Source organism: Panthera uncia (genome assembly GCF_023721935.1).
Source record: "Panthera uncia isolate 11264 chromosome C1 unlocalized genomic scaffold, Puncia_PCG_1.0 HiC_scaffold_4, whole genome shotgun sequence".
NCBI lineage: Eukaryota > Metazoa > Chordata > Mammalia > Carnivora > Felidae > Panthera > Panthera uncia.
The window spans coordinates 64,288,136-64,309,111 of record NW_026057585.1 but is presented as its reverse complement, the minus strand read 5'-3'; the positions used below and the strand labels follow the sequence as shown (position 1 = coordinate 64,309,111).

Genomic DNA, 20,976 nt, shown 5'->3' with positions numbered 1-20,976 from the left:
AGAGCATTCTTGTGTCTAGTTCTAACAAAAAGAGAGTTTTCTTTCATGACATTTCTGCTTTGACAGTACTAAGTGCTGCAAGATGATCCTGAATGAGGGTTTTCCGCTTTGTTTTTCTAACGACAGTCTGCTTTGCTTAAAACCTGGGACTTCATTCGTATTAGTCACAGAAGACTGGTTGGCTGTATGTTAACCTGCCCCTGGCAAGTGTTAAGTGTTTACTAAAAATCCAGCAATGCTGGAAGATTGGAAAAGCTCTGTGGTTTCTCCCTTACAGAAATTGCATTCATCATGTATTTGAGGAGTCACGTTTCACAGATGAATATTTTTACTGTGTACATGATTTTTCCCTCCAGGGAAATGGTTAAGTTGAAGTATGCTGTCATTAGCTTGTGAATAGTAAAACTTGGTGTTGGTCACTAAACTTGAATTCTCCCTGTAACAGTCCCAGAGTTTGAAAATTCGGATGCTTTTAGGGGCCAGAAGGGTAATATAAGTGTTTAAAGCAGTCCCTACTCAGTTCCAACTGATTGTTGCCTTATTTTCTTATAGGGATGAGCCCAGTGTTGCTAGATTGGATTTTCTTTTTAAATAAGAGGCCAGAAACCAGATTTTTAGTGAAATCTCCCCATTCTTAAATGTTAATAACTTACTCTAAAACATTTTAGACATGTTGTCTAAATAAGACAGACCTGGGCCACATGGCTTCTGATCGAGACTTTCTGCCTTGCCCAAGAATTCAAGCAACATATTTTACTGAAATAGATGTTGCATGATCTCTTAAGTTGTGTAAGTTTTATTAAATATCTTTTTTTCTCTTACTAAAAAAATCTAAAACATATACAACAGGCCAAGAATAACCATTCTAAGAAAAATGCTGTCAGTAAATAAATGTACCTTGGAGTGAAATACAGAAGATTTTTGTTTCGTAAATTATTCCCAGTTGTTTCAGTTTGGCATACAGTGAGGATGCAGACTTGTGTCTGAGAACCTCCCCCCAACAGAAGGGCCACACAACTCCCCTTCCATCCCCCCAGGCAACCCCTATTTCTTACTGGTGAATATTAATATATTTTTTTCCTACAGATGGACTCACATGTCTTTTTAGTGAGACAACTTTCATTTTTTTTAATTGGAGAGTTACTGAGGGAATGAAAATGAAGTGTAAGACGTAAGGTAGAGGGTGTCTGTATGCAACCTCTATGCCCACCCCTCAGAAGCCTTGAAGCTTTTGAGGTACAGACCCTCCGAAGGGTCCTTTCAGCCCTGGAAGCTGAGACCTTGCTGAATTTTGAAAAGCAATTTGGTCCTGGACATCATAGATTTACCTCCAGATTAGAATGGGTTAAAACAGATTTACAGGTGGTTGGTTACTTTTTTTTAAGCCAACTGTGATACCATTACTGTATTTCTAACATGTAAACTCTTCATACATTCTTTTAAACATCACAGTGAAAAACAAGTACCCGTATGTGTGATAGGGCAGGCAGAGGGCTCCACCTGCTCTGTCCTTGGTAAAGGCCCTTGGCCACACTGGTGAAAATGCCGACTTCTCTTCTGCATGAATACAAATGTTGTGCCATCCCACTGGAGCACCGGTGGACCCCGAAGGCAGGGCAGGGGGAGGGGATCTTTTTGAAATGTTTCCAGCTCTGTCCAGCTGTCTTCCAGCCTGGGAATGCTGCATAAAACTATAAGGACACTGATGAGACCATGGATCTGTTGCCATTCTCTAGGGAAGACTTGGCTTGGAGTATGGCTGCCTGGATTCTAAAATGTGTCCTTGACTCCATGGAGTAATTCTTGTAGTTTTGCCTGGAAGAGACCAGAGAATCAAACATAAAAGGCTGCTCGAGGAAGTACTTTTCCTTCAATCTGAACTATAGGAACCTACTAGGGCAAGGAAGATTTTTAGAAGCTTAAATCCTGGTCTGTCTAAAAGAGTTGGGCCTTGCCCAGTAGGGATTAACAGAAAGGATGGGTAGTCCCTCACCCTCTGGAACCAGTCTTATTCCTGTTGAGTCCCCAAGCTTGAGGGAATGATTTGAAGAAGTAAATCCATGAGGCTGGAAGGCAGGAGACCTGGGTGTGACCAGGTAGTTGTGCTGTGACCCTGGGTAATTCACTCCCTACTTCTGGGATTCTAATTCTCACTGGCAGATAATGAGGGAATTGCCTTCTACACCAGGTGAGAGCTGGGTACCCAGGGACAAGGGACCCCTTGCCAGCACCCTCTCTTCCTGCGTCCTGTGCTCCTCTGCCACCAACCAGGGTGAAGCTCCTGAGGGGGTAGGAAGACCAAGGCTATTCAAGCCTCCAGCCTTACTTGGCAGTTTCCAAGAGTTTGACAGCCTCTTCGTTTCTGCCTTGCTCCATGAATAGCAGGGCCAGCTCCAGCAGGGCATTTGGGATCAAGTAGTGGTCATACTTAATCTTCTTTTCACTGTGGGACAGAGGAGGACATGTCTTATAGGCTCTGCCCTTGAGACATCCTATAGGTTCTTGAGCCTTCCCCCAGAGGGAGGATCTAATCCATGCCCTCAAGTGGAGTTCCTGATAATGAATTCTGGTTGGAGAAGGTTTCCCTTCATAGCCACAGAAAGGCTTAAGATTCACTGCAGAGGCTTCCAGTCCTCTGCACCTAGAGCCCCCAATTCCCTAACAACTTCTGGCTCATGCCATGTATTGCCCATGCCTGCCTCTGTCCCCAATGCCCTTTGTCCAGGTTAAATGATTTACTAAATTCGGAAGTCTATGGTCTCCATTCCGGCCCTTCTGACTCACTCTCTTTGGTCTGCCAGAGATATCCTTTTGAAGCCCAAATCTGCCCTGCCCAGTCACCTTCCTGGATCTTTTCTGTCTACAGGATTAAGTTCAGCCATGTAAGCAAAACATCCAGGACTTTCTCAGTCTAGTCCCCCTTATTTCATCTGTACCTTTTCCCTCTATAACTTCACCGAGGCAGCAGAGGACCTAATCACTGTCACCCCAACCTCAGGTATTTTTCCTGTGTCCAGGCTTTTTTGCAGAATGCTGTACCTACTCTACTTAAAACTCCTGCCTTTCTTTCTCTGCCTGATGGAACTTCCCAGTTAAAATGGCATCCCTGAAAAGCCTTTCTTGGTATCTTACTTTACGTATAGGTCCCTCCTCAGGGCACCTGCTGTCCTCTCTGCTTTCCTGTAATAGCCCTGGTCATACCAGATTGAGTTGCCTATAGCTGTCTATCTGTAACATTTGTGCTCCTCAAAGGTGGAATTGAATTACAAACTCCAGGAGGCACCATTCACCTGAAACTTTTGTGTGGATGCACCCCTGTAGTTGGGCAATCTGGTGGCCCTAGGGGATGAGGTCTGAATGATCTCTGCCCAGCAAGGATCCTGGCATAGAAGAGACACTAGTAAAAGTGTAGTGAATGGGGGTAGGCTAGGGTCAAGCACTGGAATGCATGTGAGGAAGGAGAAACCCAATTCTACCCAGGAGATGTGGGCCCAGCAGTAGGCCATCTGGAGTGGGAGCAGCCTCAGAAGCACTTACTTGGAAGAAATGCTCCTGAAGTTCTCCTCAGCCTCCTGAACACGGCCGAGGTATTTCAGACAGAGGCCTTTCAGCAACTTCACCAAGCATTCATCATCCACTGAGTACTCATTCTCTAAGAACAGGGGAGTGAGGGAAGACAGGCTTGTTTATTTCTGCAACAGTTCCTGCATGGAGCCCCTACTCTGCTGGGCCTTGGGGACAGAAAGTTAACTCACACATGGTCCCTGTCCTCAGCAAGCTCACATCTGGGAAGTAAAGACAGATACTGAGACAATGACCGTACAGTGAGATTAGGATTGACTGAAGGAGGCCCAGGGGTTGTGGGAGCCCAGAGGAGGCCTTGACCCTACCTGGGGGACAAGGGACAGCTCAGAGAAACTGCCACTGAAGCTCAGTCTAGAAAGGCAAAGGTTCATTACCTGGGTAGAGGAGGAAGGACATTTTTGGTAGAGGGAAACTTTAAAGACCTGTGGTCTGACTCAGCCTAGCAAATTCAAGGGCCTGTGGGTAGTCACCTGGGCCCTTTTCCAGCGTCTCTTCAGCTTTGGTGATAATCTCAAGTATCCCATCTGTGAGTTCAGGCTGCTTCCCAATCACAGCGTAGCCATTCCAAATGTACATCATTTCCTGAGGGTAGGGGAGCAAGTCAGTCAGGTTTCCTCCCCAGTGGAGCCTTGGTTTCCCCAGCTGTAAAATGGGCAGCTCAGATTAAAAGCCCTTATAGTTTTAATCTTTTATGCCAAGTCTCAGCCCAGCCTATGTAGTTGTGGACTTGAAGGGATCATGGCAGGGAGCCTCATCACTTTTTGGGATCTCACCTTACACCAGTGTGGATTTAAGATGGGCCCATATCCTTGATGTTCTGCTCACAGCTGCACATAGGTTTCAATTACTCTTCTGTTCATAGCTTCCCTGGGTGTTCAGCTCTTTCCCAAACCTCTCTGTCAAAACTCTTTCCCCATACTTTGAGGACCAGGCCTTGACCCACACTCTCCAGGAAGTCCTCCCTGTTCCAGCTGGCAGGATAAATATTGGAGGAACCATACTTACTTAAGCACTTCAGGATTTCCAATAGCTCTTAAGACTGTGTCACCTTCTCTTTTCCCCCAAGGCACTGGGCTTGAGTTACCCTCATAAATACTATGAAACACATCTGGATTCCTTTCTTTGCCTCAACTCTCAGGAAGCTCAGAATACTAAATTAAATATTCATTTATAGTAAATGTGTTAGCATTTCCTAAACTATGAAACCAGGGAATAGATGTGGAAGTGATTTGTATACAAAAAGTTCTATAAAGATGTTATTATGTTTCTTGTTATACTCCAGGGATGGAATTTAAGTTTAGAACCAGTATTCCTCAAAAGGTTTATATGGTCCCAAGTTAGCAAATATTCCATTAAAAAAAGAGGCCTGTGGCCAGTTAAGTTAGGGAAAAAATCATCTTCATGCTTATTCTTGAAGACTTACAACATATTATTACATAAAGGCTCCAAAAGGTATATACAGCAAATAAACTTTTTTAGACTGTCTTGAATACATTTAATACACAAAACTATTTTAGGCATAAATAAACATTTTGCAGATTACAGTTTGGGAAATTCTAAATTTTTGGTATAGTTGCTTCCCCATTCCTTTCCTTCCCATACCCCCCCATATGATAGTTTTATTATGCATTTCAAACTATAAGCAGTTTCAAAATTTGTTTAAAGATATCCAGGATACAGAAGTTCTGTATTAATATTCAGTTTTTTTTATTTATAAAGTACTTAACACATTTTATCAGCTAATTCTCTTAACTGCTCTATGAAATGGGCAAGGTATATATTTTACATTAAGGGAAAGGGAACCCTATCCAAGGTCACACTGTTAGTGAATAGTGGAGCCAGGACCAGAAAAAAGCAGTGCCCTTTCTACTTTTCGGGTTACCTTAGTATTTAAACAACACTCTTAACAAGCTGGAAACTTCTGATGCCAGCTCAGATCATGCATGGAATTAGCATCATACAACACTGGTTCAGAATATGGGCTCTGGAACCATTCTAGATTTAAATTCTAATTCCCAACTCACTAGCTGTGTGTGACCTGGACAAGTTATTTTTATATTTATATCTATTTATTAGACATCTTTCTATTTATCTATTAGGCATTATTATCCCCATTTCTAAAATGAGGATAACACCAGCACCTACTCTGAGTTGTTTTAAGGACCAAATGAGGCAAGGGGTGTAAAGAGCCTTGATCACACAGCAAGTGCCCAATAATACTGTCAGCTATTGTTATTTCAGAGGCGAACAGAACACGGTCCCAGGCCTCAAAAGCTTGGTCCAGTGAGGGGGACAGTGTAAACAATTATAATCATGTGACAAGACTGAAACAGACTGGGTGGGAACAGAAACAGCTGAGTGATGCCCCTGCCTGGGCACAGGGGTGTGAGCCTGCTCTTTCATCTTGAGGCATCTGAAGCCTGCTCACCTGTTTCCCTAGCCCCACCAGACCAGTACTTTCTCAGGCAGGGGATGGCTCAGACTCATTTGTATGCTTCCCGAACAGTCTCAGATAAACTGAAATCCTTTCCAGGCCCCTGAGGTATGAAGGTCTTGCTTCCTCATCCACTTCCCCCTTGTCATAGCTGTATCTCTGGCTCTCAGATAATCCCCACAATCCCAAACAAGTGCAGAGACAGTCAAGACCTTCCTACTTACCAGAGCAGGGATTGGCAACGAGATTGGTTGGGGAGAGAGGTAGCGTCTGGACTTCCGGATGGCAAACTTCTCTGTAGGTAGAGATTTCCCAGCAATCTTGAGCTTCAAGCCTGGCACTGCTCTGTGAAAGAGATGAGGAGGGTGAGAAAAAACTAAGGACCGAGATCCTCAACCTGTCCAGCCTCTGCTTCGCTCCTCTCTGGGCTTTGGTTCCCCAAGTTTATAGGATAGTGTTGGACTCAGCCTGTGGCTATGGCCTGCCCACTTCCTGAGGCTAGGCAAGGGGCCTCCTCCACATCAGCTGGCAGACATGAGAATGTCAGCAAACTCCCCAGGCCTGCTTTGCTAGTTGTCTCACCACTCCCAGGCCTCATTTCCAGAACGCCAGAGAAGCCTGACCCCAGTTTCACAGGGAAGACTAATACCCAGAGAAAGGGAAGGACCTGCCCAAGACCACACAGCTCAAACCTTTAATTAAGTCCTGCCACGTGAGTTGTGCCCTCAGCTGTTTCCAAAGGCAGAATAAAATGTGTGCAGCTGGGCAAGCCTCCACATGGGGGGGCTGGGGGAAACCTCACCCATTCAGCTCCATCCCACACTCCTGATTTGTGCCACAGGCACTGGGCGTGGCTGTGACCCTCAGGCTTCAGCCATCCAGGCCCAGGAAACAGCTGGATCTAGTTGTGACTTCCCTGCCAAACACCTCCCCTGCTTATTCACTATGGAACCTCTCTGGGCCCCAGTTTTCTCATCTCTAATTGGAGATAATGATATGAAGGGGAGTAGAATTTGTTACCCCAGAATATGCCTGTGTGACATAAGGATTATTTTAGGCTGATTAAGAGACAGCAGATATAGGAAAAGCTCTGAAAACCGAGTAGAAATTTCTCTTTTGTAAGAGACATTTTTTTTTTTTAATTTTAATGTTTATTTTTGAGAGAAAGCACATGCATGAGTGAGTGGGGAGAGGAGCAAAGAAGAGGGAGACACTATCTGAAGCAGGTTCTAGGATCTGAGCTGTCAGCACAGAGCCAGGCATGGGGCTGGGCTCAAACTCACAAACCATAAGATCATGACCTGAGCTGAAGTCGGACACTTGGATGTTCAACCTAGTGAGCCATCCAGGGGCCCGAGACAATAACATTTATAAGGGAGACCTCCATTTGTAGGGGCATCTCCTCTGTACCTGGAAGAGGAGGAAAAGCCCTAGAAACTCTTAAAGGAGGCAGAGACTTAAATCTGCATAACAACCTTATCCCTCCTTTACTGTGCTTTGCCTGGAAACCTCCCATAACTGGCTCCCTGTCTCCAACATCTTTTATCTTTAGCTGGAGATGGTTTGGGTGATTTCAGTTACTGTTTTTCCAGAAAAACTGGGTCTCTCCATGTGTATAGGAGGTATACATGTTATTAAACTCTGGTTTATTTTTCTCTTGTTAATCTTTTATTAATGGGGGGCGGGGGGGGGCGGTGGTCTCAGCCAGTCTCTAGCTAAGAACCTAAAAAAGTAGAGGGTAAAAAAATGATCCTTCCTCCCCACAGATACTTAACCTCACAGGCTTTCTGGAAGAGTTATGAGATTGAGAAGTGGAGGCACTGGATAAATGATAAACACCCTACGACTGTGACAACAGTAGCTGAAAGCTCAGGTTACCACAACTTCCAGGTCTGCAAATTAGGGTCAACCCTCACCCATGGCCAGAGGAAGGCCCTAGGCTCCATCCTCAGCCTGCTGAGGCTGAGCCCTGCTCTAGACACTTTGCAGAAGGCAAACAGCAATACAGACTAAGAAAAACAGCCAACATTTAGTGGCTCCAGACCTTACACCAAGGTCTTAAATATAGTCTCTATTTTATTCACAAAACAACTCTGCAAGGCAGAAGTTGTTATTCCCATTTTATAGCTGCTGAAATGGTTCACAGTGACAGCTAAGAAATGGCAGACGGTGGATTTCATCCTGTTTGACCTCTTTGGACAGCAGTGTCCACATCTGTCCCATTGACCAGAAGAAAGAGACTCAGTGGAAAAGATGTTGACAAACCACTTTCATGAAGTGGGGGGAAAGGCCTCCGAACAGATTCAAAGAGCTGGAACAAGCAGCAGCAGGAGATGGTGGTTATGGAAGGGAATGGGGCACATGGGAGAATCCTGAGTGAGGGTCAGGGAGCCCAGAGCCAGGGGAATTAAGAAGTCCACCACCACCCTCCCTAGTGCCTACAGCTCAGGGCAGCTGTGGGCAGATGTGGCTGAGGCGTAGGATAGAGTGCGTTGGTAGGACCCACCTAAACAACTCCACTTCATCATCCCCGAACGGCTTGTAATCCTCCTTCCCAAACATGCTGAGGTAGGCGGCCTTCATGTAGATGTAGGTGGCCTGTGCAAGGCAGAGCAACAGGTGTGAGCAGCCGGCCTTCCAGTCAGCCCCAGATTGGCACAGATACCTCATTCAGACCTCACTAGGCCAGCACAGTAGCCAAGCCCCAGGGGAGAAACTGAGGGTAAGGAAGCTGAAGTACCTTGAGGACTTGAGCTGGGAGCTAAGTCCAGGAAAGGCCCATGTCTACTTAAAGTAGCTGCCCTCCCTCTGAAGCAGTGGAGAGAAGGACTCAAGCAACTAGTGGATGTGCAGGGCAGGGCAGGGCAGTGCTGAGGCAAGGATAGATATACAAAGAGGACAGTAAGAGCTTTGGGGAAGCAATTACTTTAGATTGGACCCCTGAGAACCATGGGAAGATTCACAGAGATCTGAAAAAGGACCTTTCAGGCAAGGGCAACAGCCTCAGCAAAGCCAGGGAGGGGCAGAGATGTGTAGTAAGAAGCATAAATCATAGCATAAATCATAGAATGTGTGAAAGAGATGTGAGGCTGCAAGAGTGTGTCAGGGGTCGGCTCAGGGTCCCTGCCTTTCTGTGTGCCAGGCACTGTACATACACCACCCTACAGGATTCAAAAGACCATGTTAGAAAGGAATCTGCACCTCGCCTCTGCTTCCTGGGACTGCAGAACTTATGGGGGGGGGGGGGGGCAGCAGCAGAGCTGGAAATGACGCTAAGTGTGTGTGGCTTTAAGGGCCTTGCCCACTGGATCCACAGCCAACCCAGACAGGGAAGATGCAGTTGTGCAGAGACCCCTATCCCCACCTCCAGATACATCCCTTCCCCAGAAGTCTAACACCAGAGGAACCTGGTTCTGTACTGCCCTCCAGTGGCCAAGCCTTGAACCTCAGCTCCTGCTAGCTGGGGCTGTTGAGGAAGTACCTGCGGGTGGTCTACAAAGAAGTGTAGGGGGTGGAGAAGGAAAGGGAGCAGAAGATCCTGGAGTCTAGTCTCAGGAGAAGGCAGAAAGCAGCCTCCACCAGGGGCACCTCCCAGGCTGAAGCCAGGGTTACTCCCAGTTGCACTCTGCCCTCCACACTTTCATCCACCCTTCAAAAAATGAGGAAAAGCTGGCCTTTGAGGGGGTATGGGAAGAATCTACCCCCTCTGAAACTGTTGCCCATCCTGTCTTTAGCCTGGTGTCATCCCTACCTTCTCCCTCTCTGCCCTGGAACTGAGTCACCAAGTCATGATGATCTTACCTCCTATAGCTCTTGAATCCCACTTACTGCAACCAGCCTCCACCTTGGGTCCCTGCTCCAGGCCACCAGGGATGTCTTTCTACTGCCCTTGTCCATACGGTCTCCTAACCCATCTCCTTGCTCCCACCCCTGTCCCTGCAAGCCATGTCCACCCCATTGCCACTCTGATATTTTAAAGCCAGATCATGTCAGTCCCTCTTTGAAATCTTCATATCCCATCATGCTTAGGATAAAATCCAGACTCCCTGTCAATGGACTATGAGCCCTCACCCTGTCTTCCTCAGTTTCCTCTCCAACTTTATCTCCTGTTGTTTCCCCCTCACACACATCACTAGCCACAATGGCCCCGGGGCTGTTTCCAGAACATATCAAACACACTCAGCTTCCCCCTCCCTCACGCTTGCATTTTCAGTGTCCTTGGCCTGGAATGCTCCTCATTAAGATACCCACATAGCTTTCTCCTGCACTTCATTCTGGTGTCTTCTCAGACAGGCCTTGCCTGATTTTTCTTTACTACACATACCAGCCTGACATATTACACTGCACATCTATTTGTATGTTTCTTGTCCCTCTTCCCATTAGAATATGAGCCTTGAGATGGAGGGGTCTTTGCTCTGTTCACTGCTGGATGTCTTCGACCTGGCACATGGGGTGCCAGCAACTGCAGGAGGGATTCTTAGAGCACAGATCCAAGCCACACACATCAGGGGCTCCCCCACTGTTAGACTAAAGGCCTAACAGCCACTTAAGGCCCTCTGCTTGTCTGGCTCCTCTTGTGCCATTCCTTCCCCATCAGTCCTGTGCCATCTCTCTGCCTGGGAAGCCACTCTCTCTTCTCACCAGGCTCAGCCGCGGGCTTCCTCCAAGAGCCTTCTCCTACCCCTCAGCCACCCAAAACAGCTTACCCTCACTGAATCACCAGAAGTTAGGATGGATAAAGTAACCTAGAGTTCTGAGACCCACAGACATCCAAGTTATCAAAGGATGCTATACAGCCACACCGCCGCCTCGCCTGCTGGGAGTCCTGTCTCCCAGGCTTATCTGACTGCCCAGTGACTCCACACATTTATTTTGCTGCATTACTCTACCAGGGTCTGTGTAAACAGACAGTACTTGTCCTCAAGAAGCTTACAGCCAGTGGCCTGGGGGAGATCCCTTTGCAGCCGCCTGCACTCCCACCCACAAACCCCTTCACCTGGTGACACAGAACCTCTTGGCAGCACCCTAGCTCCTGAGCCTCTGTCCTTGCTGTTCTCTTGGCTCCACTTCCTCCACTCTGCCACCCTAATTCCTCCTCCTCTGTCCTCTTGGCTGGGCTACCCAGGGCTGCCTGTGAGTTCCCCTTGGATTCCCCCACTACAGCCCTAAGCACACCACTGTCACAGAGCACAGGAGTGAAGGCTCCACAGGGATGACTTGGCACAGTTCAGGCAGAGGAATGCAGAGCAGAGGGGCAGGTGCATATGGCAGTGACCATAAGCTTAAGTACCTAAAGCTGGAAGTTGGTGGACTCTGATGGCCAAATGCTGCAGATTAGGAATGAATGAGGCCCCGAACTCGAGGCGCTACAACCCCCACTCCCAGAAAACACTTCTGAGGGAAGCACTGGAGAGGGAAGGGGACCAACCACCTCAAAGTCACACAGCAGGCTGGAGATGGAGCTGACTCATGTCCAGATTTCCTGACACCTGGGAGGCTGGCGCTCTCTCTGCTCCTCACAGCAGCTGTGAGGCCACCCCAGGCCTCTTCCCTGTGTAGGTGAACCCAGCTGCCTGCCTTCCACCATAGGAAAGCTTCTAGGTCACTTCAGTTCAACAAGGTTCCTTCCCTGATGTTGTTTTTCTCATTGGGAGTGGGAGGTGAAGAGGAATGAATGTCAGGCCCACAAAGGCTGGGTCTGAGAGTACACCTTCAACAGCAGGGTGGTCTCAAGGCAGGAGGGGCCTCCTCCGTGGGACTTAAGGAACAAGGGAAAAGCAAAGGCCTCTGAATCACACAGAACTGTCTTCAAATCCAGTGTCTGTCACCAACAGCTGTGTGGGCCAGGAAAGTCACATACCCTCTCTTGGCCTCCAGGTCCCTTGTGCGTCCAATGCAGATAACTTCTACCTCAGTGGGTGTAGTGTGGAGGGAATGGCAAATGCTGGGCACACAGAGCTCAGTGAAAACCTGCTCCCTCCTCCAGCTCTGCCTGCCCTGGACCTAGATAATTTCCTTTCAGCTTGGTCTCCAGGCAGGGGTACTGAAAAGGGACTTCCATGCAGAGGTGGGGAGGGATGAGAGACAGGGATTTAAGGTCACTGAGACACAAATTCTATATATTTGCCAATACCAGATTGGACGCTCTCTGATGATCTCTATGATTCTGACTCTTGGTTCAGAATTCTGTGCTATCGTTACTATGATGGTAATACCTAGTACTTATTTTACCACTTACACTAATGTAAGTTTTCACCTATGGTAGACATCTATCTGCTTTGCTTTACTTTGCCTTCATGGTATCTTTTTAATGCTTCCCCCCAAACCAACACTTTTTATAGGGACATCACCTCATTTTTTTCCAGAGAACCACCCTTCTACTCTTGATCCATGAGGAGTCTTCCCACCCCTGTTTCCAGGCACTGAAATGTGATCTATGCTAGACCCAAGAGCCTCTGTTGTGGGACTATGGTTGAAACTGAAGGGAAGATGTTGAGTTAGGAGCAGGCAGTCCTTGGCCACCCTGCCTATCACATGGAGAGAACCTGCCTGCATAGCAAAGATGTCACAGAGCAGAGGACAGCCACAGATGGAAAAACGCCAAGCTGAAATGACATAATTTGAATTCCTGGATCCAGCTGTACCTGAAATCAGATGTGCCTAGAATGTTTAGTTCTATGAACCAAAGAACCTTTTGTGTTTTTTACCTGCATAGTCCAATACAGTGGCTACTAAACCCATGTGACATTTTAAATTTAAATTTGAACTAATTAAAATTAAATAAAATTGAAAACATCCAGTTTCCCAGTTGCACTAGCACACTGCAGGTGCTCAGTGTGCCCATGTGGCTGGTGGCTACCACAGTGGACAGAGCAGAAATAGAACATTTCCATCATAATGTCAACGTTCTGTTGGACAGCACTCACCTAGACAGTGTGAGCCATGCTTCTGTCCCTTATGACTAAAACTGTTGACTGATGCTTTGTAATTCTAAACTTTATCTGCTCCTCATGGTCTTTAGTTCCTTCCAACCTATTAGAATTTATGGTTCTATTTAAAATTCCAGCTGATTTTCAGGTTTCAGTTAAGGGTGTGGCTCTTATGGTCTGGAGTCTTATGGCCAGGCTGTGTTGGCCCGGTCCCCCAATGACCCCAACACTTGGTGTCAGCCCACCTTAGACCAGGAGTTCTCCTTGCTGAGCAGGTCGGCATAGAAGTAGGCCATCTTCCACTGGCCCTTGTAGGTGAAGCACCACATCAGCTCCCAGTAGCACATGTGGTGGAACTGCTTCCAGTGCTGCTGGGCCTCACAGCACTCCTCGAACCGCTGGATGGCCTGTGGGCACCTGCTGGTCAGCCTCATAGCCCCACCACCCCACCACATCGCATAGAAGACCCAGCCTTTTCCACAGGTCTAGTCTAGCCCTGTGCCAGGCTTAGGGAGGGAGGGCAGGCCGCAGCACTGGGGAGATGGGACAATTCTGGGCTCCAGTCCTGGTTCTACCCACTAAGTCTCACTTCCTGCCCAACTCTGGGACTCTAGTCTTTCAGCACAAAATGAAAGGATGGGATAGAGCTATAATGGAAGGATAGGAGACAGTGGAAAGTTATTAATATTAAAGCAGCATAATAATGTCTGCGCCTCAGAGCAGACTCCAAAGTTTCCAGTAGCTCTCATGAAAGGAACTGGACCTAGGGCATCTGTCCTTCTGCTTGAGGAATCAGATCCAGGGCCAGCTGGAGACCCCAGAACGCCACACTGTAACAGTCCATCCTGGGTATTCTGCCAGACCCATGACCCTCCCCCTCTAATCCCTTCATTGGCTCCATCCCACCTATGGAGTCCAGACTCCTTAGCCAGGCCACCAAGGTGCCAATCTCACACCCTGGCACCACTACTGTGCCATTCACAGTGCCCATCGTCATGCCCTGAGTAGGCCTTCCCACCACTCTGCCTCACTCAAGGACCTCCCTCTGCAGGGAGCTGCAGTCTTACAGCTCCTTGCCAGATCCTACTCACCACAAATGCCACCTCCTCCCTCATCTTCCTAGACTGTCTGATTCAGAATTGCTTCTCCTACCCTGCTGTCTTGTTGGTTCTCCCTTGGAGCACTCCTCCCAGTCTGCCCTGTCTCTAGTGTGTCTGTGTCTGTCTGCTTACTGGTCTGGGAGACCCCAAGGAGTCGCCAGCACTGGCCCAGACCCCCATTACTCACTGTGTCAACATTGCCTTTAATGGCTTCAATCCGCCCCGCAAAGAACAGGAAGATGGCGCCCTGCAATGACACGCACGTGGGTCTGTGTGGGTCCACAAGGCACACATTGGCTGGGGGTGTTGCAGCAGGAAGCAGGGGCTCACCTTAGGATATCGCTTCAGGTAGGGGTTCAGGAGCTTCTCTGCCTCCTCAATGTTCACATTCCCAGTACCTAAAGGAGGTGAAGGGACAACACACATCACCACCACCGGCTCTTGTAATCCCTCCAGCAACCCACTAGGAGCTTCTCAGGGCCTCTATTTCCCTCTCTGTGAAATGGGGATGATAATTCTTCTACCTCCAGGATGATGTGAGCATTAAATAAGATGATACAGATATCATCCTGGGACATCACAAGATTCAATAACAAAGAGCCATGCCTGCCAAGGTGGTGCCCAGAACCCCAAGGACCTAACTACAGTGCCCTCACCCCCTGCACAAGGTGGGCATGGCCATCCCCATTTCACAGATGAGAAAAATGAAGTTGGAACCTGGTCACATTGTGAGGAAGTGAGTGGTCAGCAAGCCAGGCCCGAAGACAGCTGATGCGGCTCTGTTGATTCTGGTGTCAGCGCCCCATCCCCAGTCTTGTGGACCCAAGCAGGGTCTGCAATCCCTTGCCATCTCATCCCCTGCCCTTAGAGCCAACCAAATCCCAGAAGCCCCAGCTTTTGCCCAGGAGGCGCACCTACCGAGCACAAAGGTGAGGAAGGTGTGGTAGCAGAGCAGCAGCATGACACAGAGCACAGCACGGAAGCTGTGCCCGGATGCGCCCTCCTCCAGCTGCAGCAGCCCGTAGTCCTGAGGGAAGAGACCGACAGGCTGAGGCCAGCCCCAGCGTGGGCAGGGGCCTGGGAGGTGGCTGGACAGCCTTGAGAGCAGTGCTGCTGGAACGGGGGTGGGGGGGTAGTGGGAGGGGACAGCGCTGGACTCCAGACACATCTGGAATCCTGATGGCCAGGCCTCCTCTAGGGGCCTCAGCAGCCTTCCTGGGGGGCAGGGGACACTGCTGCCAAGGCCAGGGCAGAGGCCTGGGTCTAGGTGTTCCCTATTTCTGCAACAGCCCCTTCCCTGTTCCTGCCTTTGTTCACCTGCTTGCCCCCATGGTGGGTACTGAGCCCCTGAGCAGCCCCTGGTGGGGGAGGAGGAGGAGGCCAGATTCCATTTAGGCAAATAATCCTAACCACAGTCTCAGGGCATAGATGGGGCCAAGATGACTGCAGTCTGGGAAGGCTTCCTGGACAAGAAGACTCTAGAGCCTGGCTGGGGAAGAGGAGAAGCCAGATTCCACTTGTATCCCTTCCTGTAGTCTCTGCCCATCCTGTCTGTTCTCCAGGGTGTTCTTGTTCTTTCTAATACACAAATCTGACTTACCTCACCCTTACCTCAAACCCTCCAAAGCTTCCTTGCCTTTAGGATAAGACAAAGCCAGAGCTGGTGCCTGAGGGCCCTCACACTCTGACACTGCCTCCCTCTCCTCCTGGCCAGGCAGGCCACATTATCCCACCTCTTGGCCTTTCTCATCCTCTTCCCTCCTGTCATCATCCTGAAATCCTTCTCGTGACCCAATGGCCTTCTTAAGAAAAGAAAACTAAAAGGGACCTTCAGAGCCTCTGGCTGCTGTTTCCCCGGACCAGGGCCATGGACCACAGATGGCAACCAAGATTTTAAAGGTCTCCAGACAGACATGAGGCATGGAGTCCCAAGTAAGGGTCTTCCCCTCTCAATTCTCTATCTTCATGGCATCAGGGAGAAAGCCTCAGTCCCGTGCTGGTGTGCGTTCAACATCCCTGTCGCTCTAAAAACCTCTTCTCACAGGAAAACAGCCTCTACAGATCATACAACCTGCTTTTGCAAGATTGCTTGGCCCTCACCATATCTATGATTATGTTCTTATCGTGCCAAATAATGTGGGTTTTCTATGTAGTAATGTTTCCTTTAGATAAACTTACATAAAAAATATGAACCATTTTTGGGAAGAATAATACATAAATAATAATACAGAGGTCTGCAGACATGGCAAAAATCAGGAAAGGTCAGAGGAAGTTCAAGTTGAGAGGCAGTGATCAGTCAAAAAAAAAAAAAAAAGTCCCTTGTTACACCCAAAAAAGGCCCAGAGGAGGTTGGCTTTTGCTCTAAATCACAAGGAGAAGGAGATGAGTCTGGAATGACCCAAGGCTCCTAACTTCCAGGCCACTGTTCCTTCTGCCACATGGGGCCTGCTCCACCAGGGAGCTCCCCCTGATCTGCTACCTAGTACTTAGACTCCTGCCCTTAGCAGAGCCTCTGGGTGCTTCAGTCCTCTGGTTTCTGCCCTCAAGGTCTGCAGGGCTTCCCTCAGGCATTTCCCACACAAGAAAATGGTCCCAAGGGAAAGAACCTGCTTAAGGTCTTCCAAAGGGAGGTGGACCAGGATCCTGACACCGGTCAGGCTGAGAACATGATTCCAGACCACTGCACGAAGCTGCCCTTCATACCCACCCTTACCCTAGAGCCTCTTCACTCTGTGTGAGGCCAGGCAGGTATCACTGGCCCCATCTGATTGGAAAGGAGACTGAAGCTCAGAAAGGCCTGGGCCTTGTCCAGGGCCACATACTGAGGGGTGCTGTGCCATTACTGGCACACAGATCCTGCAGCCCCTCAGCCTCACCCTGTTCAGCTGAGCCACTCAGAGGTCCCAGAAGTCAGGTGGTTACCTTGTTTCCTGAAAACCCCACAAACTCCAGCAGCCGCAGGATCCTGGTAGGAAGCATGGACAGCGTCTGCAGGAACAGAGGCAGGTGGGCCTGTGGAGGGGCTGGAGCTGTCCCTCCTACTCCCCAAGCCCCCAGAGTCCTGGGGGTAATCCTGGGGGAGTAGAACCTATCTCCAGAATGCCCACAAGAAAGCCCTAGGTTTCCCATAAAGCCAACTTCCCTAGATAGAGAAGCACTACAGTGTGACAATTAGAAGCAGACTGTGTCTAAATCCTAATCTCACCATGCCCACTGGGTCACCCTGGGCTAGCTACATATCCCCTCTATGACTCAGTTTCCTCATCTGGGAATAATAATGCCCCCTACCTCCTCGGGGTCCTGTGAAGATGGATCAAATTAATATATGTAAAGCATATAATGGAGCCTGCACATAATAGTTAGCCATTATTGTTGTTACAAAGAATCCCTGCTCTGCACCAGGGCTCCATCATTGCATTTGATCCTCAGAACAGTCCTGCAAAGAAAGATTACTGCCCCTTTTGACAGATGGAAAAATAGAGGCATGAATAAGTGACAGGACATGTCTAAGGCCCCACAGCTCATCAGAGGGGAAGCCAGTTCTTAAACCCAGGACAGTCCAGCTGTAACATGCTAAAGCATCCAATGAACTCTGCCGTTTGTACTTCTCACCACTTGGGCCAAGATCCCCGTTCTCATTTTACATACAAGGAAACTGGAACCCAGAGTGGGGCAGGGACACCCCACCACCCAAGGCCTGCTCTTGGAACAGGCTTTGCCTAGAGGGGAGAGAGCCATCCCCTGCCACACACACTTCTGGACAGGTCTGTGGACACCCAGGGCCAAGAGTCTAAATTTTCAATGAGCAACTCCTCCTCCCAGGAGTAGGCTCAGAGCCTCTCTCACATTCCTTCTGCCTAGGATGCCCTTCCCCACCTATAGATCCTTCAAGATCCAGCTCAGATACTCCTCGCTCCTTGAAACCTTCCCCAGCTCCTCCAGGAAGGGGTCTTGGCTCTGTCCCTGCAGGTTGCCTGCTGCTTCCAGGCCTGTCTCCCTCCCCACTACTGGTCAATGTTTAACCACCAGCTCTCCAGGATGGAAAAGGCCCTGATTTATTGTGTTTGTCTTTTTCTGGTCCTATAAATACTGCCACCATGGTGCATTTCAAGCTTTCAACTTGACTTGGGAAGAAATGCACAGAGAGACTCTGAAGCACCTCCACCCCACCTCCATCCCAGCTCTGAGCTCCCCATGACATTGGCAATGCGTCTGCTTTATCACTAGGTCCCAGGATCAGCTCAGCGCCCAGCACGGTAGGCCAGCAGAGACCATGTGAAGGTGAATTCCCACTCACCAGGTTGAAGGCTCCCACGCCGAGCTTCACCCCTCCTTCAAAATGCCTGTGGTTCTCTCCCTTACAGTATTGTGAGGACTGCACGAGGCTGTCCAGCTCCCTGTGGAGACAGGCAAAGTCCTTTTCAACCACATAACAGCGGCTAGGTCCCATTCCAGCTGGGACTAAGGTTGTCCCCCACTCCCAGCTGATCTCAGAACTCCCTGGTGGTAGACTGATAACAGTTCTGGCAATCAGAGAGCTGACATTCAAGGAATTTCTGACCCCGTCTGCCTAATAACATAGTCTTTGCCCCTGAGCGTCAGCTTTATCAGCCCCAGCACACTTGCCTTGTCCAGCATCTAAGCATTTTCACATGCTCTTCATTCTGTCTAGAACAATTTCTCAACTTTGGCACTACTGACATTTTAGGCTGGATAAATTCTTTCTTCAGGTAAGGAGGGGGCTATCTGTATATCATAGGATGTTTGGCAGCATCCTTGGCCTCCACCCACTAGATGCCAGACACAACCTCCCCCCAGGTTGTCACAACCAAAATGTCTCTGAATATTGCCAAATGTCCCAGTGAAGAGCCACTGGGCTAACTATAACACCCCCTCCTTCAGGAAGTCTACCTGGGGTCTCTTGGTTGAAATCCACCCTTCTTTTTCCTGGTCATCAATTGCACAGAGTCCATATCCCAGCCCGTCTTGGGCAGGACAGAAGCTTTAAAGATGTGCATGCCTCTTTCCCAGGCCATGAGCATCTTGAAGCCTTTCAATCATCAAACACTGACTGAGGGCTCCCTGTGTCAGGCACTGGACGACAGCTAGAAGCAAAGCCACCAAGTGGCTGCCGTCACAACTCTCCCACTCTAGGGAACAGATCCTCCCCCACCCCCACCATCAAGTCACTGTGGGGATGCAGGGGGGCTTCAAAGGAGAAGACTCCTGGGGTTTTACCCAGTCTGGGGTTCAGGGAAGGTTTCCCTGAGAAGCCGACACTTGAGCTGAAACCCTAGGGATGGGATGGTTAGCCTGGCACAGAAAGAGTGTTCCTAGCAGAGATACAAGCATGTCCAAAATCCCTGAAGTAGGAATGAGCTCAGCATGTCTGAAAAACTGAGGGAAGGCACAAATGTTTGAGGCAGAGTGGGGTGGAAGCTGTTGCTAGGAGGGCTAGGAGGAGCTCCCGGAATGACTCGGGACTTTATCCTAAAAGCAAGAGGAGTGTCGGGAACTGGTAAGGGGGTGACCTGACAAGGTTTGTGCTTTGGAAACATCGCTTTGGTAGCTGAAGAGACTGGAGGGGGCAGAGCACAATTCCAGCACAGACCCACAAGGCCATGCAGTGTCCATATACTACATGGTGTGTTATATCCCAGTGGTACCTTGAAATCACACTCACAATCTCTCTCCAGGGAAACAGTCACATTAGATGGAGAAAATAAAGATGATAAGTAGTCTCAAGTCAATTCAACTTTTAATAGAAAGTGAGTTTTAATGCCAAACTTGGGGGAAGAAACTGGGCTTTCAAAGCTTTTTTTTTTTTTTTTTTAATTTTATTTTTTTTTTTAATTTTATTTTTTCAACTTTTTATTTATTTTTGGGACAGAGAGAGACATAGCATGAATGGGGGAGGGGCAGAGAGAGAGGGAGACACAGAATCGGAAACAGGCTCCAGGCTCCGAGCCATCAGCCCAGAGCCTGACACGGGGCTCGAACTCACGGACCGCGAGATCGTGACCTGGCTGAAGTCGGACGCTTAACCGACTGCGCCACCCAGGCGCCCCTTAATTTTAGAATTAGAGACAAGAATTGTGGTGCCATGTTGAGTAGAAGTGTTCTGGACTGAGTCTTATTTCTTTCATCCCTAGACAAAGCCGGTGCTTGGCCCAGTGCCGAGATGGCATGGAAATGATCTGGCCCTCAGGGAGCTCCCAGCTTGGGGAGGCTGTGTGTGTGGACACCATCCCTGTGTACTAGAGGGGTCCAAGGAAGGCTTCATGGGGAAGGTGGCATTTGGATTGGGCCTTAGTGGATACACAGGGGTTCTGCTGATGTTCTCAAAATTACTGTTCCTGTGTCTGTCTCCTAGCCTCTACCTCATCAAGCTATTTGTGCAGAATCTGTCTTATTTTCCCCAGGGTCAGGCATAGACTCAGGGGAACCAAATGAACAGATATACCCAGGAAACCACGTAAATAATATTCTGGAAAACTGAGGTCCCGAGGGTGAAGAAATCTGCCTGAGGTTACATGGCATTCTAGGCATCCAGCATCCAGCCAGTGCTACCTCCCACAAAGCAGCCTAAGAGGCACAGGGTAGTAGATGCTGTGGCCCCAGGCTCCCCCAGACCAGCCCCACTCACTTGTAGGTCTGGTAGCTGTTTCGAACTTTGATGCCGCCCTTGATGAAGCTCACCATGTTCTCATCCTGCAAGAGGGAGAGACGCTAAGAGTCAGGCTGGATGGGTAGCCACAGGCTTGAGAGGGATCATACAAGGCTCTGGGCCCGGCCTGCCCCACCTTGGGCCCAGCTCTATGAGGGGTTCTGGGTGGCACTCAGAGGTTAGCCAATCCAGTCCTCTGTAACCCCTGGGACTTGAGATGAGGATCTGCTTGCCAAACAAGACCTCTAAAATGTCCAGGGC

The 20,976-nt window shown here is 49.0% G+C and overlaps 1 protein-coding gene across 4 annotated transcripts in view; it reads right to left on the bottom strand.

Annotated features, from left to right (window-relative positions):
• Positions 1-780: 780 nt before the first annotated feature.
• The window catches only part of TTC39A (tetratricopeptide repeat domain 39A), a 55,159-nt gene continuing 34,963 nt past the window's right edge, over positions 781-20,976 (bottom strand). For all 4 annotated transcript variants that reach the window (XM_049617208.1, XM_049617209.1, XM_049617211.1 and 1 more), the window contains exons 6-18: positions 20,695-20,759; positions 18,346-18,445; positions 16,971-17,036; positions 14,967-15,075; positions 14,379-14,446; positions 14,236-14,295; positions 13,194-13,355; positions 8,526-8,617; positions 6,244-6,364; positions 4,056-4,167; positions 3,538-3,652; positions 2,327-2,443; positions 781-1,815 (exon numbers count right to left, since the gene is read on the bottom strand). In XM_049617208.1, coding sequence (XP_049473165.1) covers positions 1,692-1,815; positions 2,327-2,443; positions 3,538-3,652; positions 4,056-4,167; positions 6,244-6,364; positions 8,526-8,617; positions 13,194-13,355; positions 14,236-14,295; positions 14,379-14,446; positions 14,967-15,075; positions 16,971-17,036; positions 18,346-18,445; positions 20,695-20,759 — 1,311 coding nt within the window. In that variant the 3' untranslated portion in view covers positions 781-1,691. The remainder of the gene's footprint in view (positions 1,816-2,326; positions 2,444-3,537; positions 3,653-4,055; positions 4,168-6,243; positions 6,365-8,525; positions 8,618-13,193; positions 13,356-14,235; positions 14,296-14,378; positions 14,447-14,966; positions 15,076-16,970; positions 17,037-18,345; positions 18,446-20,694; positions 20,760-20,976) is intronic.